The following is a 22,150-nucleotide window of genomic DNA, read 5'->3' as shown; positions in this document are numbered from 1 at the left end:
TGTCTATAGAAAATGAGCAAGCTTGTGTCCTGGGGAAGGAATCCAGTGATTCGGAATCACCAAAATGGTAAAGTGGATTTTCACACCAAACCTAATAATCAACACTTAGGTCTGCCTTTTGCACAGGCTGTCCATATTCTGTCTGTCCTTCCTACCCAAATCTCCCACCCCACAGGCAGAATCACTCTATCAGTTTTTTTGTAGCAGGGGTTAAAAGGGCAGAGAAGACACAGACCTCAGAAAACAAACTGTCAGTGAATAAAGACTGTATGTACCAAACCTGTAATTTTCTAAAAAATATCTACCACACCAGCAAGGAACAGGCGATAAACTGGTATAAGACAGCAGAAACCCAACTTCTCAGCAGATACTAAGAATTTCTTCAGCAGTGCTGAGCACCTGCAGTTCCTGCAGAAGGCATTGGTTGCTGCAGGCATTCAGTGTTTACCATGCTCAGAAGTCAGGTTTCCTCTTTTCTGATCATTTGGTTTGTATGTTTTTTCTCATTATGCTTAATAATAATGCTGAGATAAATAGCTCAGTGGGGTAAAATATTGCACACATCAACAATTCATAGAAAAGATTTATATGTAAATAAAGAATGCAAGTATTTGGAAAGAGACTGCAGCAATATGAAGATGTATTTCTTCCAAATACATAGCATAACAATGGAAACAAATTGCACCCAACATTTTATTTCAGCTTAGATGAAAAATCTCATATAAAGCACTGTTGATTATATTTCCTTTTCTGCTCATTAAATCCACCATTCCAGAGAGTTATTGTTTAAATAGCAGAATCTCCAGAACAACTGAATATGACTTAGACCGAAATAAGCTGGCATCACAAATCTTACAGGCACACAGAACACCTGAAAAAGTCCTTCTTCCTGCCTAACAAGCTGTATTTTTTTTTCTCTCTCCCTCCTAAAAAGCATAGAGATTTCCAAGACAGTGGCAATGATGCTTTGTATTTCTTGGCCAGGTACAACTTCACATAATGCCCTGGACATTGCTATGCTACAAAGGAATATCCTCATCTTTCTACACTTCTCAGACTTATGAGCTAATCTGTATCATCTGGGAAATGCTACTGTAGATACTGCATCATAAAACTCTATACTCCCTAGGAAATTAAAAGATCCCAACTGCCACATACAGCAATTTACCTGAGCAGATTACTGATGGTTTTGAAATATTCTTCATGATTTCCAGTGCCACTAAAATAGCTGTGTTTCCTGCTTCACTTGGGGAAACTGCCTGAATTGCAATGACTCTTGGCAAAATCCAGAACTTCAGTTTCCAGTGTAGTCAACTTCACTTTTTCCCCCCCTTCAGTACTAAATTCATACAAATCACAACCTCCAAAGTGCAAAACCAATAATGAAACACCAGGGTAGTGTAGCAAGCTAGAAACAGTATCTAACTTTAAAGAATAGTAGGTAAGCTAGAGAGAAACAGAAATGAAAGGCTCTACTTACTTGTCCAATACTCAGAAGAGGGAGAAAAGCCTTTAATTTTTCTTTTCAGGCAGACCCTGAGCATTCCTAAAGCTATAGTCTTGTTAAAGAGTAACAACACTTAGAAACAGAAAACTACAGAGAAGCCATAAGCCAAGAACAGACCAAGCACAAAAAGCACACTAAGCATTTAAGTATGCAGTGACAAAATGTAAAGAACATTTAAATCTCTACAAGCAGAATCCTTGTGCAGAACAGGTATTTCTTTAACGCCTTTCCTTATTTTACAAGAATCAGAAAATGGGTTTACTATAGCTGATTTAGGAGAATGGGTTACATGTGGGAATAATTATGCAAACTGGATTTAACATGTGTGCAGCAGCAGGAGGATGCAAGCAAGTCTCAAAAGAGGTGATTTCTTCCCATTATTAATTTTTAGAAAATTGCAAAAACAAATCCTCTGCAGCATATGCACCCCAAAGCATCACTTACTTGTCACATTTTGTTTTAGGCTGTCACTACTATGGCCCATGTGTTTCTCACACTAGCAAGATGAAGGAAATTGAGGACTGGTATGATAAGAATAATACGGTTCTTCCCAACTGTGCCTTCTGTTGTTTGGCTATTCTCTGTAGCCTAATTCATATTCTGATCAGAGAACTGGTAGCTGAAAATAAGTTTTTTTTTATTAACACCACATACTTCAAAAGGTGCTCCTGTTCACACATAGGCACACATGCACCCAGACTGTTCTCCCCAGCCCTCATTTCCTAGGGACACTCTACAGCTGAGCTGCAATGGCTAATCATGAAGCAGATGATGACTGTAGGGGTTTAGGCATGATTTTAGAGACCACTTTATCAAAAGCTCTTTGCAAGATGTATCTTTTGCGCGTAAAACATTGGCACAAATGTTAAAACAGCTATCAAGTAAACTTATCTATGACAAAACCCATCCTTTTATCCAAAACTGGTAAAAAGAATTAGAGAGTATTTCCTATCGGTTTCAAGATCGCTCTTCCCCTGCTTTATACTTCTGTGGTTGTGTATGCATACCAATACATATCTCTATCTCTGAAAACACACACTTGCATAGCATAAGCGCTTAGGCACATTTTAAACAGGAGTTTATTCTTACATCAAATGCATAATGTACACTCACAAAGATGTATGTAACCCTGCTGCATGCATGCAGATACTCAGATTGGGATAATTACCTAGGACTGCCAGTCAGAAACCAGGGTCCCATTAGGTAGATGGAGCACAAAACAAGAGCCCCTGTCCTGAAGAACTTTCTGCCCTAGGATAGTATTGGAGAAGACATGCTGAGGCAGGAGGTACAAGACAACTACAACTGTAAACAGCATGGAAAATAGAATTATTGAGTAGGGAAACTGAATCACTTCTCAGGTCAGGGCCAAAGACTAAAATCAAGATAGTTACTGTGCCATCCTCCTAGCCAGGATTGTATTCACCACACTGTAATTAAACCAATACTGGAAAAATATTGGCAAAAGTGTAAGGGTTACCCTCCTTACTAGCTACATACTTTTGTAGACAGTAAGACTGAAAGCTCTGAACATCTGTGGATTCCTGCTGAAACCACCAGCAGCTGGTTCTCATAGCTTCACATAACCAATACGAAATCTATTGTTATTTTAGATTTCCAGGTTTACTCCTTCACCTAATATTAATTTAATGTGGGTTTCAGCATATATATCACTGCTGGAAATTGCTCCATGGCTTATTTAAGTACTTTGTATAACCATTATACTTCATCATTTGGGATGCAATAAAGATTGGTTGATATATTCAGCAGCAGAATTACTCATTTGTGAGCTATTTGTTTTAAAGAGCCTCAACCAGTCAAACTGCAAATATATGAGGTTTAGAGATCAGAGCAAACCACGGTAACACATGCTTTTTGAAGCTTATTGCACTTTTTGCTAAGTAATCATTTAAATAGTATCAGGTGTGCTTTGACTGGGTTGCATTGGCTTTTGCCTACAAAAAAAAAGACATCAGCAGCAAAGTGATTCTACTGACACTAACTGTACATTGCAGCAGCATTCGTACCTGGAAATTAATTTTTTATGTACATCATGTTGGGGTGAGCTCAAAATTCAGTCAAGGCTACAGTTGCTCCTTTTTGTTTAAAAACAAATTGGAAGGAAGTCCCTGGAGGTCTGTTCCCAGTTGCTGGGAATCTCTTTCACTTGTATTGATGACACAGCTGCTGGGTATACCACATTCTCTACATATTCACCCATCATCCTCTAAACTAACAACATGCTCTAAATTCAGCCACACCTGAGATGGACATTCTTGAGGCACTATTTTTTTCTTTTGCTTGTGCCAAAGCCTTTCATGGGATACACTGTGAATGTTATCACTCTTGAAGTCTTGTGAGAGGCTGGGTTTCTGCCATTTTGTTCTAACCTTCCAGACTACAGAGAGGCAGAAAAAACCCACATGATCTTGACTCAGTCATTTGTTTTTGAATAGGTAACATTCCTTTTTTTATGTGAAAGTATTTTTACATTAATTGCATGGAAGGACAATGGCAAACACCTGTTTGGGAGGATACGGAGAGCCCAATTTGAAATCCACAGAGTCAGTGGCCTTTGGATCTTGTGAGCATTGCACAGTTGTGTTTCACTTGGGATGCCATCATTGGAATCTAGGTGACAAAAAACTTTCAACCAGAACAGCTGTATGTCTTCATCCAAGCTACTCTGTCCTTTCTTCTCTAGTCCTTGACTTTTCTTTCAATAACTTCTGGACTCCTCCTTTCCCCCAGGACTGAGGTTCTGGATGTCCAAGATACAAGGAAAGAAAAGGTAGAAGACTCCCAGCTAGCAAAGGCTCCTCTTTCCACCCAGGCTGCTCAATTCCCTCACTGATCCATGACCTTTCCCTTGTGCTGCTTATGCATGCAGGCCACAGTGCTGTGGCACGCTATCCAGTGGCAAACCCACCTTACAGGTTTTTTTTCCCTCCTATCTTTCCCCAGTCACTTCTGGTTTTATCCTGCCTCCAAAAAGAAAAGTGCTGTCCCCTCAGCTGTGCTGAGGGTATGGGGCAACACTGAGAAGTGGATCAGGGAACTGATACGGCTTTAAGGAACCACAGAGGAAAAAGGGTCCCTGATCCACCTCACAGAGTAGCCACGTAAGTAGCTGCTGCGGTACAACTGGAACAGCAGAGCAGAACAGTACATAGGAACATGGGTACATGGGAAAGAACCAAAAATTATGCCTCTCATCCTGATACTGTGAGAGCCAAGGCTCTGGGAACAAGTGGTACAGACCAGTCAAAAAACCACCAAAATCCTTCAAACAGAGAGAAGTTTCAACTGCTGTCTCTGACTGGACCTGCAATCAAAAGAGAGGACATCTTCCAGGTGGACACACTGGTATTTCACATTGCAAACTTCCAAACCCCCCCCGGCACTCTCTCGGTTTGTTAGTAAAGCCTTGGACCTCCCACATAGCTGAGAATTTGAGGAAACACATAAGTACATCCAGTTTTTAGAATTACCTGCCATGTCATAAAAACTCTAGTGGTGATTCAACTATGTTAGCATAGAAAACTGAAAGGATGAATTATTTTGCTCTTTGTACATATATATACATATACACATGTACTCCCCCCACTCTAAACAAATTCCAACTGGGACAGTTGTGTACAAACCAGAAAACTCATAACATCAAGAAAGAACAGCTCAAACCAGCTATTTTGCTTCAAGTCACCACCAGGAAGACCAAATCTGCTATTGGCATGTGACGACTTAATGGAGGTGAACATGAGAGTTTTCAAATATTCTAAGACTGTGAAAACAACCTAGAATTACCTAAAGTATTTTCAAGGAACATAGGTGACGGAGAGGAAAAGAGCTATGTTTTTGCTAATGAATATCATAGGCTTCTCTGTACATCTGACTATTATCAAGGTGGCTGCTAGATTGATGACATGGATTTGCTTCGCCCTTTGGTGCTCCAGCAGACAACAGATGGAGATACTACGTAAGATAAATATCACTAACTAATCTAAGTACAAAGGGCTATTGACATTTTTCCAAGTACAAGCAGAAAGGAATTAAACTATTGCTGATTTGTCCAGGTTCAATGGGAGGCTATCAGTAAGACTAAATTGCAGTGGGTGGGCGGAGGGATGGAAACAGGGTATGCGTGAAAACCTGCATCATTGGTATTAGCTCAAAGGGTAGCAGCTGGATTGCTGGGAACCACATCCTCCATCAGTGGTTATTTTTACCAAGACTTTCAGTAATATCATCTCAGTGCAGCCTTAGTCATGGGCCTGGGTTCCGGCACACTAAGTGTTTCACAAATCCAGAATCAAAATGTGGAGTCCAGTGATGGTTCCTGTCCCTAAAAGCTGATGTGCTAACTGTATGACAAATGACAACATGCAGATGAAGGCTGGAGGCAGAGTCCACTGGAACGATGAAATGAAACCCATAAAAATGACAGACAGGTTTCTCAGCTCTTCACCACCTCAGACATCTGCTGCCAGCTGTTCTGGTAGACATTGCAAGAAACCAGGAGTTTGTGAAGGAGAGGTTTGAAAGAGAACAGGAAAGTGGGTATCACAGAGAGCTCCTCCCCATTGTGAGAAGCAATATCACAGAAAACCCAAAATGCTCACATGGGCATTTAACAAGTGGGAAGAAATGTTGAAATCACTGTCCAGTTTGATGCAGGCATCGGTTTCTGCATAAGGACTAAGAGCTGCTAGGTGAGAACAGGCTATGAAGAGCCTTGACAGTGAAAAAAAGCAACATCTCCTTGACAAGCCACAGAAAGGATAACAAGAAAACATGCAAAGAGAAGAACTCGGCTCTGCTGAGAAGGACCTGGGGGCTCCTGGTGGACAGTGACTGGGCATGAGTGTGCCCTGGCAGCAAAGAAGACCAAGAGCATCCTGGGCTGTATCAACAGGGGCACAGCCAGCAGATTGAGGGGAGTGATTATCTCTCTTTACTCAGTGCTCGTTAGACCGCATCTAGAGTACTGCATCCAGTTTTGGCCCACCCAATACAGGAAAGACATTGACAAACCAGAGCAATTTCAGCAATGGGCCATCAAGAAGATCAGGGGACTGAAACACTTGCCCTGTGAGAAAAGGCTGAAGGAACGGGGTTTGTTCAGCCTGGACAAGTGACAGCTTCAGGGGAACCTAAAAGCAACCTGCAAGTACATATAAGGAGGCCATGAACAAGACAGACCCAGGCTTTTCACTCCCATGCATGGTGGGAGGATGAGAGACAATGGATCTAAGTCAAAACAAGAGAATTTCAGAATGGATACAAGAAAAAGCTTTTTCACCATGAGGACAGTCAAGCAGTGGAATAGGTTGCCCAAAAAGCTTGTGCAGTTTCCATCTTCAGAGGTTTCCAAGATCCAACTGGATAATGTCCTGAGCAACCTGGCCTGACCTCAGAGCTGACCCTCCTTTGAGGAGGAGGTGGGCCTAGAGATCTCCTGAGGTCCCTTCCAACCTGGATTAGCCTTAGATCCTAAGACTATGAAGATGACTCAAAGCCAAGGTAAAGATGTGGTAGGAAGATAAAGACAGGGCACTCCTTTGATTCCCGTATTGCTGTTCCTAGCACGCTGAACTAATACAGGTAACACTCTTCAACACCTTCCCATATCTGCACTTCTGTACAGTGTCAGACACAACCTCTTTTTTAAATGACAGACAGACAGTCTATAGAACCAGTAGCTGTGGTAAGTATCTTCACTCATGTTTTACTTGGGGAAATAAAAAGCTAAGAATAGCCAGAGAAAGAAAGCACTGAATGTGTTTGGAAAATTCATTACCTTGAAAGGCTGAGCACACAGGTCCAGTTGTGCTCCAGTGAAACTGCATGTGTGTCTGAGCATCTGTTTACTATATCATATGATGGAAAAGCCACTATGTTATTCATTTGCAGTTCACTGGTATGTAAGCTGCTTATTTTTTAGACCTGGACTTAAAAGTTCACAAAACTAAATTAGGATAGGATAGCATTGGATATACCAGATTTCATCACTCCTCTTCAGTTTTTGAGGTATGCCTGAGTTTTGGAGAGCTGCTATGAATGTTTCAAGCATTACTCTCAGACAACACATTCCTTGCTTTCAACACCACCCCCCACCCTGAGACTGATGATAATACTTTAAAGTACAGAATTGCTTTAATGGCTTGTGGTCATAATTTTTATGGTCACTCATACTTCTTGATTTTTCAAAAGGAGATCAACAGCAGATGTATACAGTACAAAGTCTGGGAAGACTTTCTGATTGATTTAGAAAAAGACTTTTGCATCAGTCTCAACAGTTTTTTGCCTTAAACCTACTCTCCTTTTCTGTGTCTTTCTCCTCTTCCTGCCCCGCCCCCCCATCTTGTTTAAACTTTCTCTGTTTGTCCCCAGACTTTTTCATATTGCCCCCAATGCCCAAAGTACAGCTCTTCTCTCTTCTACCTTCCTCTTACTTTGTCTCATCTCAGTGGTTTGTTTTTTCTTGTATCCAATCTCATGTGACTGTCCATACACTCTCTCTCTCTCCTCATTTTGGAGCCCCTATTTTCTTCTTTCCTTCCTGTGTTTTCTGCCAATTGTCTTTAGTTGAGAATGGGAATTCAAGTCCTGTTTACTCTGCAGATGCCTGCTTGTTGACTTTCTTTACCTAAGTGTTGATCAGTGGAACTGGCTTGGATCAAAGATTTTGCAAATTAAGTTTTTGTTTTGTCAGATTAAACTCTTACTGCTTATAACAGCCATTTGAAAGTTTCCTCTGCTCCAGCCCTGCAAGGCGCTGATCACTCTCAGTTGGATCCCAGGAAGTACAGAGATCTCTGACCTGAAACTATTCCAGCATTTAGGTTACGTTTGACTGAGCACAGGAACTATCCCATTGATTTAAATGGGACTACTCGCAAGTTTAAAGCTCAGCATGTGCTTCAGTACTTTGCCTGACTGGGGCCAGAGGGCTCAGGTTCCTAGAGCTTCAATACCAGCACTGGCTACAAATGATACGAGATATAACATCCTGATGAGAGAAGACTTGATGATCAAGTGATTTCTAATCCAATCGTGCAGTTTAGTGCAGCATCTCCACAATGAAGAACGTATTTTTGCCTTCTTTCCATGGCTATCCAACACTAAAAAACAGGAGTTTCACAATGTTCTGCAGAGTATACAGACAAACCTGAGATGATATACAGCACTGTAAAGGTTTTATTGACGTTCATTTAAGGTGATCTACATAAGTCACTCATAAGAAATTCAACCTTCCCAAAGTCATGCCAATAAAATGTTTATGCTACACCATAATCTATTCTCTGTTGTACCTTCACATGCATACACACACATTATATATCTTCAATTACAGTAAAACTAATTAGACAATAAATCACAGTTGAGGCTGTACCTCATTTGTTCAGACATCCAAGTTAAATTTACATACTAATGGTTGCGTATTTGCCTTTAATAGATGCACTATTAGAAAGGAAACATAATAAATGAATAACCATTTAAGCATGGAGTTACCTAATCTTGATGAAAAATATCTGAAAATGTAGCAGCCAGTGAATCTATTTACTTTTTTATTGGAAAATAAAGCTAATCACAGACTAAGAAGATAAATATAAATTATATGGAGTAGCATACTAATGATGGATCAGACAGACCCACCCTGTGCAGTGAATGTAATAAGATCAAACTGCTTGAAATGGCTGGCTTATACATTAGATGATCTCCTTCTCAAGCATGGAATAAAGGATATAGACTAAGGTGGTTTCATTTGCAAAAGTTGTCCCTTGGACCTGCCAGTGCATTTTATTTTCAGCATCTGCTAAAGCTTCAGGACAAGCTGTACGTCTCCCAGCAACAATCTGATATGTGCACAGGAAAGATGCACAGGGATGATGACCGTCTCGGAAAACTGAAAAGTGCACAGTAAGGTAAAAAAGTTGTACTGTGTAACTGAGTGAACAAGAGGGCTCACATACATAGCAAATAGTGCAAACTGGGCTACTGGATAAATCCTTTGTCATTACAATAGGGGCTTAATTCCTGTGGCACACTGAGCAAAGGCAAATGGGAGTGAGTGAGGCCCAGCTGTTGCTATCTTGCACAGGAGAAAGATGAGCCCACTTTGATTTCCTTTCCCGTATAATGAATCACATCTTTCCACACAACTACATCCTTCTGAAGACACATTTTTGTCATCTCTGCTAACTTCGACTGTTCACTTTTCAAAGCAGAGACAGTCTCCTAGGTTAGGGCCACATACACCATTCTGGCTACAGCTGTGCAAGAGGTGAACAGTGTCAAGTCAAGCTGCTTGTCAACTCTCCTCACTCCACTGCCAAAGGTTACTTGCCCCTCAGCTCTCCCAGCAGAGCTGGTCTAGGAGCTTTGTCTATCCTGGTGCAATCAGAATGATCCTGGTTACAAAGTCTGTTATTTTGAGTATTGAAGCTAACAGGTTATTATGAAGGAACTGAGTTTGGAGAAACTGCATGTGCCAAGCAGATACAAGGAAGGAGCAGCCCCCGGAGATGACGGAAGGAGGTGGTAAAAAGCAGGTGGTGCTAGGCTTATTGCAGATATTGCAGAATATTACAGATATTGCAGAAATGAGGAAAAGAAGAAAAAAGCAACTCCTATATTCTCACACAGGGAGTCTGCAGTTTAGCTAGGAATCTGATCCAGATTCCGTCTGTACCAGTGCTTCCCTTAGAACAGCATAAACGTGCTTCTGCTTGACCTCAGTCCAGGCCACAAGGCTCATCTGCAATTGAAATAAATAATTATTTAAAACAACAGCAGCCACAGCTGCCAGCAGCATCAAATGAAAGTGACTTTGCGAGGCGAGAATGCATCAGCAGTGAATTGACATGACATGCCGCTTGCTCGCCATGGCAGTGAAATGATGGAGGTTCCAGGAACCATCCTGCCGCCAGAGCCCATTTGTCTTAATCAACACCTCTGGGCACACCGCACTTCATCTGAACTGTGAGTGCCTTCCTTCCCTAAATGTCATTTAAGTTTTGTACCTTTTCTTGAGACTTGTCAGCCCATGGACACATCTTTTTTTTGTAACAATGCTGGCTCAGCATGAACTGGAAAGCGACTACATTCAACTATGCTCAGAGCCCTGACGAACACAGATGTAACACGGCGTACTAGATAGGATCCAAGCCATTTGTTTTATTATATTACACCTCCAGGTGCTTAGTCTTTCCTGCCCTGTCCATCCTCAGCTTTTCATTTCACAGCCTGAGCAGAAGCCCTACGCAAGTGACTGAAGGCAAGTTATCAGCCTCTGATCCCCCACACTGCTGTGGCTTGTGTCAAATTATAGCCAGAGCAATTTGGTAATCCAAATCAATGCAATAATCTGATCTGTGGGGAGCAGCACTCTAACACTGCTGTGCTGAGTGGCCACAATGGTACAAGCACTGTCAGCTTTTCCCAGCAGCTTTTTGACCTACTGAAGGCTACACACATATATTGAGCAACTGATGACACAGGGAAAAGTCTGACACATTCAGGCTGTTAAAAGGCACAAAACATATACTTTAAGTCCCAAGAAAATGCTCCAATTAAATTCCATTTTTGAACAAGAGTATATTTAGCCCAGCTGTTATTAAAGGTTACTGCTGTGTAGTGTGGACTTAATGTATTTGAAGAACATTTTTATGAACAGAAAGAAAAATATTTATGTTGGTGGATAATATTCAGATTATAAGAAAGGATGGGGGGGAGTATCCAAAGGTTGAGAGGTCTACCTCAGTTAAGCACATAAAGGATGGACATTCACCCAGGCCTTCTGAGGCTGCAGGATTTAATTTGTGTAATGAAAGGCTCTCAAAACACCTAGTCTGTCTTGGTTCAGTTCAGTCATGGCCTTGCATGCAGAAAATCTGACACTTTTTAAATATCCATTGAGATTTCTTACAACATCAACACTGGCAGACAGGCTAAAAGTTTTCTTTTAAATATGATATGAATAAACCATGTGATTCATTAATTATGACTCTTTAGAAAGTAGACAGGTGCAGAAGGTCTGCTAACTTGGTTTTACATCATACCTGAAAAATAACACAGAACAGAAAGAAAGAAAAACTGGCTTATTAACTCCCATCACCCACCATCTTACAGTAGCATCAAAGATTATTTCACAGTATTCTAATTGGAAAGGTCATTAACCCTTTAAAAAGCAATACCAGTATGTACTAGAAGTATGCACAGTATTGAGCTTAAAAAAGCTCAATGTAAGATACCAGATGAAAGCTGGATACAGACTTCCTTTTAAACAGAAAACCAGGCTTGCCTCTAGTATCTTATATTCAGAGGCAGAGTTGAAAAATGTAAACTAAGAGTTAGGGAGAATTATTCTACCAAAACTGAAGATGGGACATCCAAGTGGGGTGTATGTCTGTATGTGTTAAAAGGGGGGGGGGGGGGAGAAAAAAAAAGGAAAAAAGGAAAAAAAGATAAAAGGTCCCTAAGAAGTGCTTGATACCAGAGCAAAAATCTGTTTCTAAAACATTGGCCATATCCTTTTTTCAGAAGAGAAAAAGAAAAGATTGAAAATAATCCATCTTTCCACCTCTGCTGCCCCTCTCCCATACCCCTCATTCTCCCAATCTGTATACTTTTAATTGGCCTGTTTGTTGGGATACAACAACTGCCAACACATTAATGTGATAAAGCAGTAGGTAATGGCCCGGTAATATTACTCTGGTCTTTTCCTTTGGTCCAAGTTAGAGCACAGTGGCAGCTGACAATTTCTCTTCCTTGAAGTCCCCCACCTATTGCATCATACCTCCTGATTCATGTTACTTCAAAATGTATTTCATCCAGCAAGCCTCAACTTCATGACTCTCTCTACAACATCAGTTCTGGGTTGTAGAACTTTTCTCCTTGTTCCAAGTTGAACCAATGCCAGCTGAAAGCAACACTGCTTGGCAAGGAGAAATGCTTAAAGACCTACCAAGACCTTGTCACCACTCTCCTATTGATGACACAGACAGCTACCCAGCAAAACAGTGCAAAACCATGCGCTCCCAATGACTCCTCCTCAGCTAAGGTTACCAAACAGCACCAATTTAAAAAAAAAAAAAAAAAAAAAAAAAGATTTCTTTCACTTTTAGCTTCCTATAAACCATGTCCTTTCCTCTGAGCCTATCCACAGTAACCTATGCCTCTGTCATCTTCAGATCAGTTCACTACACCTGACTTTATCTGAAGCTGAACGTGAAAATGATATGCAACTTAGAGAAGCCAGATACCCAGCCCTCTCTTTGGCTCATGGTCAACATCAGACCGTATCATTCTGACAATCTGCACCTTTCCCCAAAAACCCAATCTACTGCTAATACCAGTTTCAGGCTTAGATCCACAATTTTAAAGCAAGCAAGAAATCTCATCTTAGTTCCATCGGAGATCAGATTGCAATCTATAAAGCAAACCACAATCCATGCTCCTCAGGAGCAATGCCAATCAGAAAGATATGGGCTTAAAAAAGGAGAGGTGAGCACTCCTTATTGAAAAGAACAACAAACATTCTGCAGGAGATCAGGGAAACCTACAGGCAGACCCACCTTCAGGAATAGTGGCAAAAACCTGTCTTCCTTCTGTAAGTGATAACTACAATTTGAATACCCCAATACCAGTATCACCAAAAAAAACCCAAACAAAAAACCAAACCAAACCAAAAAAAACCAAATCCAACCAAAAAACCCCAACCCATCCCCCAAACCTATCCAAACACCATTTTGACTTTTTCACTCTACCAGAGAAGATGTGCCAGAATTGCCATGAATTAAAAAATGGATGCTGCTACTGATTTGATGTGGAAACTGACCAAATATCATCTGAGCATTATCACTGTTGATTTCCCCTTTTATATTTTCAATTCTTAAAAAACATAATCAAGCTGTTCACAAACGAAGCAAGGAAAATGGTAAAAGGCAGCAGCAAAAAGCATTTTGCTGCTTTAGTACTTCAGACTTCGTCAAGCATCTACACAGCTATGTCAGCTCAACTCCCCCAAAGACCAGTGGTACCAGCCGACTTGAACCTTCCACGTGCTCACGCTGAAGAATATTATGGAAGTAGCATTTCCACTCAATTCAGTTATGCTTGATTACTTTGCAACTACGAAAAGTAAGACAGGGTTTCCAACTACAAAAATCACCTCAGTAGAGTTACAAAAGAAATACAAGCTGAGCCAGCACTCTCCCCCCACTATCACCTGGAGGAAAGGGCTGACACACTGAAGATCACGAGGCACATTCACAAAGCATCTTGCCAAAGTTTGACAATGCAACTCACATTGACTTCAATGAATGTAGAGTGAAAACAATGGGAAAAATTGGGAATGTAGCACAATATTTGAACGCTCAGCATCAAACACATTTTTAGAATGAAAGAGAGTTACAGACACAATTCAGGAATGTACCCAAACCAGAAACAGGCCTAAATCAATCCCTATTCTGTATAAATTTAAAAGTTAAACATATGCTTAAGTATTACTCAGAACAGAGATATTCACTGGGTATCAGCAGCAACTCAGAACATCATCTGGCTGAAAAAAATGTTATCATCAAAAGCTGGATTTTATTGCAGTATATCAGAGAATCATGATAGCTGGAAAGCTGTTGCTTTAAAACGTAATCTGTTAATGGCACAGAATTTTAATTATGTGATATTCTCTAGGGCTACACACACTACTTACTGACAGAAAATTATCATATATATATTATTTTACCTGGAATTTTATTTTTTGCCAAATGTGAGGCACAATAAACTGCTTCAAGAAGCGTTCATCTTCACTCCAGAACAGTCGGATGTCAGGGATATCGTACAGGATCATGGCCAGCCTCTCCAAACCCAAGCCAAATGCCCAGCCAATTTTATCCTGTGCACCAGCTGCAATAAACAAACATACAAGATAAAAATTCAAGAGCTTAAGTTCACAATATGAAAAATTGTTGATAAAATGTTCACCTATTTACCAAGAAAAAAAAAAAAGATGAAGTGGCAAGACAGAAAAGCCTACAAGTAACTGCCAAATGAAAGATCTAAAGACTACAGGACAGATCCTACTTCCATCAAAAACTGCAGCAAGATTGGGCATATCACTGAGTCCAGGAACCAAAAGTGGTAATAAAATAACGCTGCACCCTTGGCAATTTGTGTCCAAAGTTTCAGACAGGCTTTGAGAAATGCTGCATAACGCTATACTCCGCTTCCCTTTACTATCCTTAGAGCTGACCATTTCACACCTGACTCAGCTTTGTTTTATACAACATGTAAACATGAATTTCCTGTTCAGAATATTTCACTTGGGCTGACAGACCAGGCCAAGCCTCTGCAGCATTAACATCATTGCCAACATTTGAAAGGATCAAAATTGTCTCTTTTGAGGCATCTAGAAGAAACAGAGCAATGGGGTGTGAGGTGCTGTTGCATTAGCATCACACCTCCAACCAGGGAACTCCTGGGCTGCTGCCCCTGGGACAAGCCACTGCTCCCACATACACAAGTCTCTTTTATGCAGCACTATATATAAAAAGACAAGAATATTTAATACAGTAGAGCTGTACAGATATTAATGATGCAACATTTCTGTCAGGAAAGTAAATATTCATACCTTCCTTCATTTACAGGGCAGGAGGACTGAGTCATTAAACAGGGATTTTTTCAACACCAGGAACCCACTCCATGTTTAGCCATCATCCTACTGATTTTGAAATAAGCTGGGAGCCCAGCAGCTCTGGAAAAGGCTCAGAGTTTTTTAAAACTTAAACAAATGCCTAAATAAACGCACTTATGCTGAAAGGATGCGTGCAGGTGTGACAGACTTTACTCTTCACCATCAGTACTGGCAACATGCTCCTGAGTCATATAATATCACTGTACATCTGACAGCTACCCAGCTAGACCACGGCCATACCCGCCTCCTCCAGTATTAATTTAAACTCTAATTTTTTGGAAATTTTGAACTCGGAAGCTTCCCCATCACCATGCAGGAGGCTGGAGGCAAAAGTCTTCTTTCTGACCCCTGTCTCTGCTATCAGAAAGGAGACAGCTCCCATTATTTGGGCATTGATGACATCCTGAGGTATGCTGCCACGTTCAATGCTGAGACGAAACAGTCCAGAGTCCTGTTTAAATAGAGGCAGGCATAACAAGCTTGGGAAAAGAAACACAGTCATCACTTTGATTCTTTTAATTAATTTGAACCTGCCTATTTACCCGGAATACTAAGTCCCCAGCAGAACCCATCCGTGCCTCATCTGCTATCTCAGCAGTATTGCACTGCCACAGAAATTTGGTCAACTGTATAACAGTATTCCTCAGAGGAGTATGGATATTTTGCCTTGTCCCTTCTCGTGTGCTCATAGGCAAGATTTCGCACTTTCTGACCTTTGAAAGCAGACAGTTTATCAGCTGAATTGTGCAAGTCCTAAGAAATAGAGGCCTGGGTGTGAACTCAAAAGGTACCTCATGACAGAGCTGCTCAAACTAGTATGCTTAGACCAACCACCAGGCTTTGAGCTAACCTCACCTTGGAAACCTACAATCCATGCTACATTACATGAAGAACTGTATGATTTGCTGCTGTCGATTGAGTTAGTTTTAGAAAAAGGATAGTGACTACACAGAATGTATTGAAACTGGTGTTTGGGAAAGATTTTGAGCTTTGACTTTAAGTGTAAACTATAAACTGTTTCTTTTCCAAGCTGAAAGTACTATTTCTCTCCATACTCCAGTACATAAAAGTAATTATATTTTTATGGCTATGAAAAAGAGAATATAACTCATTGCAGTGGTGTTGCTTCCCCAAACTTCCAGCTTGTCTTTCTTAGATCATCAATTCCTGCCTCAGTATCAAAACTCCTATTAATTTCAAAAGTGCCAGACTTTCATATACATATGGACATTTCTGTAGACTGATTAACACAATCCACCCCCTCCTCCAGAGGTAAAGTTGAGCACCTGGAGCAATATCCATGAGGGTTCTGAACGGCCACTGCTTAATCTCAACAAAGGCATTAAACCTGAAACCTAAAGACCTTAACAAAGGTTAAGCAACAGTGTTATTAATTCACTCATTCAATGCTCATTCAAGTATACATGATACAGGATGGTGATCCTCCTTCCCCACTTTACTGATGATTACTGGTAGATCGGACGGGAAAAAAACCCAGATATGACAGAAGATCAGTAGAATGGGTGTATATTCCGATAGGCAGAGCTTTACATTTAAGATTTGTGCTTTTTTATTATTTTGATATAAGAATGGTTTTCGTTGCAACTCTTTGCTCACACTTTGAGGTTAATGTACAATATTTATACCTAACTGATTTGCTATGCATTTTAATTCTGTCATGAATGCTGTGATTGTATATCAGCAATTTCTTTTATTTTTTTTTAAGGACTGGGACACATCACACTTTTTTGCACTATGTAGCAGACAAAAAATTATTCACCCAGCTATCTGCCTAGCAACTCAGACCATTGTCACCTGAGCTATGAATAAACACATACTCGCAGAACTGGTCTTCTGGATGATCCTTGTATGATTATCAGCCTTCAGACCACAAAATTCTCAAGTGTCTGTAGTCAAAGCCGTATCAGTGAAGAATTCCCTCTACTCAGAGAAGGAAAAAAAAAAAAAAGAAAAGAAAAGAAAAAGAAAAATGCAGATAACTAGAATTCCTCCTCAAATCAGCACTGGCAAATCTCCACTGCACTCCACATCTTCATTTATTTTGGCTCTGATCTCTTTTCCACTTCCTTTTCGTAAAGCTCCAAGTCAATGCAGCATTTAAAGATATGATTGACTTAAAGCATCTGAAGAATTACCTTGGGGAACTCAACAAGACTAAAGCACACTCCTAAACTCATTTCTGACTGGAAATGACCACATGGCTTAAAAGTTAAATGTGCAGCTAACCACTCTGTTGAGTGAGAGCACTCAAAGCTTTTCAGAGCACATATATATGTTTCAATACACTGAATTTTGGCAAGTAGTATGCAAAGAAGTCAAGTGAATGTGAGTCAACATGACAGAAAGAACGAACACAGAATAGCTTTAAACATGGCAAAAAACAGGTTGAGGTTCTGACGAGGAGACCTGGCCAAAGCGGCAGATTCCAGGGACCTGGTGGGGCAATCATAGCATCACTGCTTGAAATAACATAGCCCAATGGATATAGCTTTCCTGACACACGAGCTTTCCCCAACTGGCCCTCAAAGATTTGTACGATGCCAGGCTCCTGCTGCCTCACGTGAAAAACTTGACTACCCACCAGGAGAAAATTGCTGGAAGCTTTGCATGTCAGGTAGCCAAAGATGGAAAAGGAAAGGATAAAACAGTTTGACTGTCTTCCCACACTGGGGGCAGAGACAGTCCAATCTGACTCCAGGAGAAGGTTGCATCATTGCAGCTGTGTCTTACAGGGGAGCTCAAGAGTCCTTATCCTCCTTGAGAAGTCACATCTATCTGTCCTGCTCTTAAGCTTCCAGCCCCGATGAATCAGTTTACACTTAAATGTAGACCAATCAAGCCATTCTCCAAAAAACATAGTTAAATTAAAGCTAAATTTGATCAGCCAGGACAGGAAGCTTCGTAATTACTCACTGAGGCATATTTAATACCTGCTAGAACTCATGGATTCCCACTGAACCCTCAGAAATACCCACAGACAGAAATGTTTACCTTCTCAAGGAGTGTGAGGCAAGACATTTTGCACTGTACAAGATTTTTAAGACATATTTTGCAATGTAGTGTTAGGAACAGGTTGACAAAACCTTTTTGTTATACACTTCAGTCACACTTATTTTTATATCTCTGCTAGCTTTTATTTAACAATTTTCGCTACTCCTGTAAAACTGCCAATAAAGAAATCTTTCTTTTGATAGAGCCTAAATTGGGTCTTCAAATTGTTATACTCAGCAGTTACTGAGAAGTGAAAGAAATTAAATTTTGATCTTGGATTGAGGCAAAGTCAGGAGCATACAACAGCCTGCATACAAGGTGTTCTTCACGAAATGCCCAAAAATGAATATACGCAAAGTGTGTGTAGCTGAAAGCTGGGATGAGTTCCAGAAGCAAAGGCCTGAATTTGATCTCCTGCTTTCAGACCAAACCATGGCTGTTAACGGAGCAAACTGAGGAACTAAAATGGTGGGAAGAGGGGTGAACAGATTCTCAAGGATACACAGACTACACATCATGTTTTATAAAATAAATTAGTGCTTTAACTGTGTAGGAAGTAAGTTATAGACATAATGTACATATGACTTGACAGAAAGCATCAGAAATTCCTGAAACAAAGACCTATACCAACATTTGAGCTCTATGTGATTAATGGACAGCTTATGAACAAGGCTTTGAAAAAGAGTTTCTGCAAAATAAATATTTACTTATTGCTAGAGACCAGGAATGCATATTCTATGTGAGGGCCACAGCAATGACGTAAACCATGTTTACTTGTGTTAAAAATAAGTAATTTTAAATTATTTCCTACTTCAGATAAAACTCCTGTATGTTGGGAGTCAAAGGTTTTACATGGGAAAAAAAAATACTAAGGTGTCAGTCTAATACAGAAGAGCTTCTGAAAGTGCAAGGTCAGGTGGCTGGGATGTTAAGCAACTGAGACCAAAAAGTTTACTGAAGTTTCCTTCTGAACTGCTCTCTTCAGCAAAAGCAAAAATCAAAACTGTCATATTATTCTCTAACTCTGTTAAATTGATGCATTCAGGCTCCCGTGTGCAATTCAGTTTAAATTACCTCCTAAAATAAGGACTTGAGTTCCAGACTATGCATGCTAAATAAGCCACTCCTCAAGAACTCAAGAAAAGAAGTAAACATTCAATTATGCCTATTCTGTGGAAAAATAACTTATCTTTCTAAATCTCATATGTGGAATAATTTTCTAACAATAATAGTCACTTTGAGACCACAGCTTTGTCTCCTGGGTCAGACCAATCTGTTCTGTTTGCTCCACTTGGAAACTAAGCAAAAGAACTTTAAAGGCTTTGATTGAGTTTTTAATATGTATGTTTATTTTTGTTCCATAACCAAAATAGCTGGGTACATACTAAAGGAACAGCCTATTTAAAAAAATTCTAGACAGGGAAGCCATTCACCAGATTCAACTTTCTTCTAATATGTAATTAACATAAATTCTACCATTTTACCAATATTTCACCAGGCCAAAGAGCTGGGAGGAAAACGTTTCTGATAGGGAGCAATGGATAACCAGAGCAGGAGAGGACAGGAAAACTAGATTAGCAAGAAGAGGAAAGAGCGAACCAAAGCAACAACAAGGAGGAACTTTCCTTATTTTTTCACCACCTTGGACTCATACTTTTATTTTTCAATGCTTTTATCTTTCTATTTCTGAAGTTATGAATTCCTCAGTCCTCCTCCCCTGCTCCTTTCCATCTTCCTATCTTTGCCCGAGTCTACTTCTCCTGTTCCTACAAGCCCTCCTAAGCATTCACAACAAAATCAATGACAAAACCACCAGTAAACAGAATGTTACTTAAAACTTCAGGTATTTTTTCAAAGTTCATAACCACACACTTCAATGACATTCAATCTTTCCAATTATATAAGATAAAGTATCCATTTAAGTCCCAAGCGCAATACAAGATATAAGTCATTAACCACACTTTTATGGTATATGGTCTTCCTCTTTCTCTGTACTTCAGCCTACGTATCTGAACAAATGGCTTGCTTAGTTTTTGAGGCTTTTTCCTTTATCCCTGGATATCTCAAGACTGGATGTTCTCCATGGAGGACAGTGCAATTTGCTGTCCTAATTTATGTCACAGAGCAAAGAATGAATTGACTCCTTGGGTCTATTTCCCCTGGCTCTGCCTGCAGGCTCCAGTACTGCTCCTTTTGTTCTATGTATGTAAAAGCAAATTCCAATTCCTTTCATAATGTTTTGTTCATTCAGGCAAAGTTGGAGTTCGAGGTTTTGGGTCTTTTAATATCTTTTAATACTGTTAAACCTCCCTAGACATTGGGGCCATGTAGATTTGAAAAAATAAAAGCTATAAAGAAATATATGAGGGGCTGCCACTTGGCAGAAAGACCAAGCCTCCAGTACAGTTCAAAAATTCAATTACGAATCTCATTTTTTCAGGGGTATCAGTACAGCTGGACAAATTCGCTCCATATATATTAATTGCCCCCAGATGCAACTTTCTTGGCAAAATTTCACCAATACCAAAGTTGACTGTTTAGTGTCTTACAAAATGCTCTCTTCTTCAAGAACAGCAGGCAGAGCAAGGAACAAGAACACAAGGACCATCACAATGTGATACAATCTTCAAGAGATTAAGAACTCCTCAAAAGATACAGAGGCAGCAGTTTATGTATGATAGCACGGGATGCTATTAGCAACTGTTTGATATTCCTGTTCAAAAATCAGAACAGCCAGAACACCTGTCTATATTAAAAGGTTAAAAACTGTGTTCAGCTGATAGCGGCACAGTCTCACGGTTACTCTGAAAGTGTACAGAGTACACGGACACTGCACAGTAAGTTCAACTTTTACAGGCAGGGACTGACGCTGCATTTTGTGTTTCTACAGCACCTACCATGAAGAAGCTTTGACCGGGGCTCATGACTGGGGTTCCTTGGCCCTACAATATATAAAAATAGACAGATAAGGTTTATGATTTAACAACTACACTCTTCTGCCACAAACTCATTCTTTGGAAGGAACTCATGAAAAGCCTCATGATCACGTAGGCATCCCTTGCCTTATAACTGGGGTTGGGATAATAGTCCTTCCTTTCCTAGAATGATTTAGGTAAGACACATAATAAATGTAAAACATTAAACTTCAAAATCTTTCTGTCAATAGTAGTTCAGCATTCTGATGGTAAAGCTATAAAAAGATTTCTTATTGAAGTGCAGCATATATACTCCAACACAATGAACTGCAACATACTCCCACTACAGAGTTTCATAGCAGTTCTAACAAGGTTCCAGGTACGCACAATTCATTTATTTCCAAAAATCACAACATGAAAAGTCCAGGTGTACCTAAACGTATTGTCATATAGCACAGGCTGGAAAAATCTTTGTTCAGAAGCACTACCCCCAGTTTTCCTTTCTTCTTACTAGAGAACTACTCCACCGGTCCTGTGCTACAACAGTCTGAAGGGCGTTTCTCACTTCTGCTCACAAAGGGTTCTTCAAGGTGTGACGGGCTTCCCAAGCCATGCCTGCTTATTGGTCTCCCATCCGAAAAAATTCGACCATTGCATGTTCCTGGGCAAAATAATTTCTGTCAATAGGTCTGATGCTATTCAAAGACACGGATATGTATTAAATATACGATTACAGAAAGTAAGTGCTATATGAGATCAGACACTACCAAGCGGGATTTGCAGACAATGTCACAAAAGAACCCCCTTGCAGTTCTCTCTACATTGTGCCTGAGTATAGTGCTTCCAGTTGGTGTTTGTCAGCCTGGCCACCTGCAAATATCTTTATCTGCACCTATAATATACCTATGGATGTTCAACTAGTCTCCTGGTACATTGTGTACACAAGGCATGCATAAAAGTGAAAGTATACAGCTGTAGCGTTATACAGCTGTAGCATTAATGGACACCTCAGGAAACTCAATTCTG

At 40.2% G+C, this 22,150-nt stretch overlaps 1 protein-coding gene across 3 annotated transcripts in view; it reads right to left on the bottom strand.

Moving 5' to 3' along the window:
* FARS2 (phenylalanyl-tRNA synthetase 2, mitochondrial) overlaps positions 1 to 22,150 on the bottom strand; it is a 251,353-nt gene that overhangs the window by 88,465 nt on the left and 140,738 nt on the right. For all 3 annotated transcript variants that reach the window (XM_072853239.1, XM_072853238.1, XM_072853240.1), the window contains one exon: positions 14,250 to 14,410. In XM_072853239.1, coding sequence (XP_072709340.1) covers positions 14,250 to 14,410 — 161 coding nt within the window. The remainder of the gene's footprint in view (positions 1 to 14,249; positions 14,411 to 22,150) is intronic.

The sequence above is a fragment of the Ciconia boyciana genome, chromosome 2 (genome assembly GCF_034638445.1).
Source record: "Ciconia boyciana chromosome 2, ASM3463844v1, whole genome shotgun sequence".
In the NCBI taxonomy this organism is placed as follows: domain Eukaryota; kingdom Metazoa; phylum Chordata; class Aves; order Ciconiiformes; family Ciconiidae; genus Ciconia; species Ciconia boyciana.
Note: the sequence above shows the minus strand (reverse complement) of the source record. Positions and strands in the feature narration are given on the sequence as shown.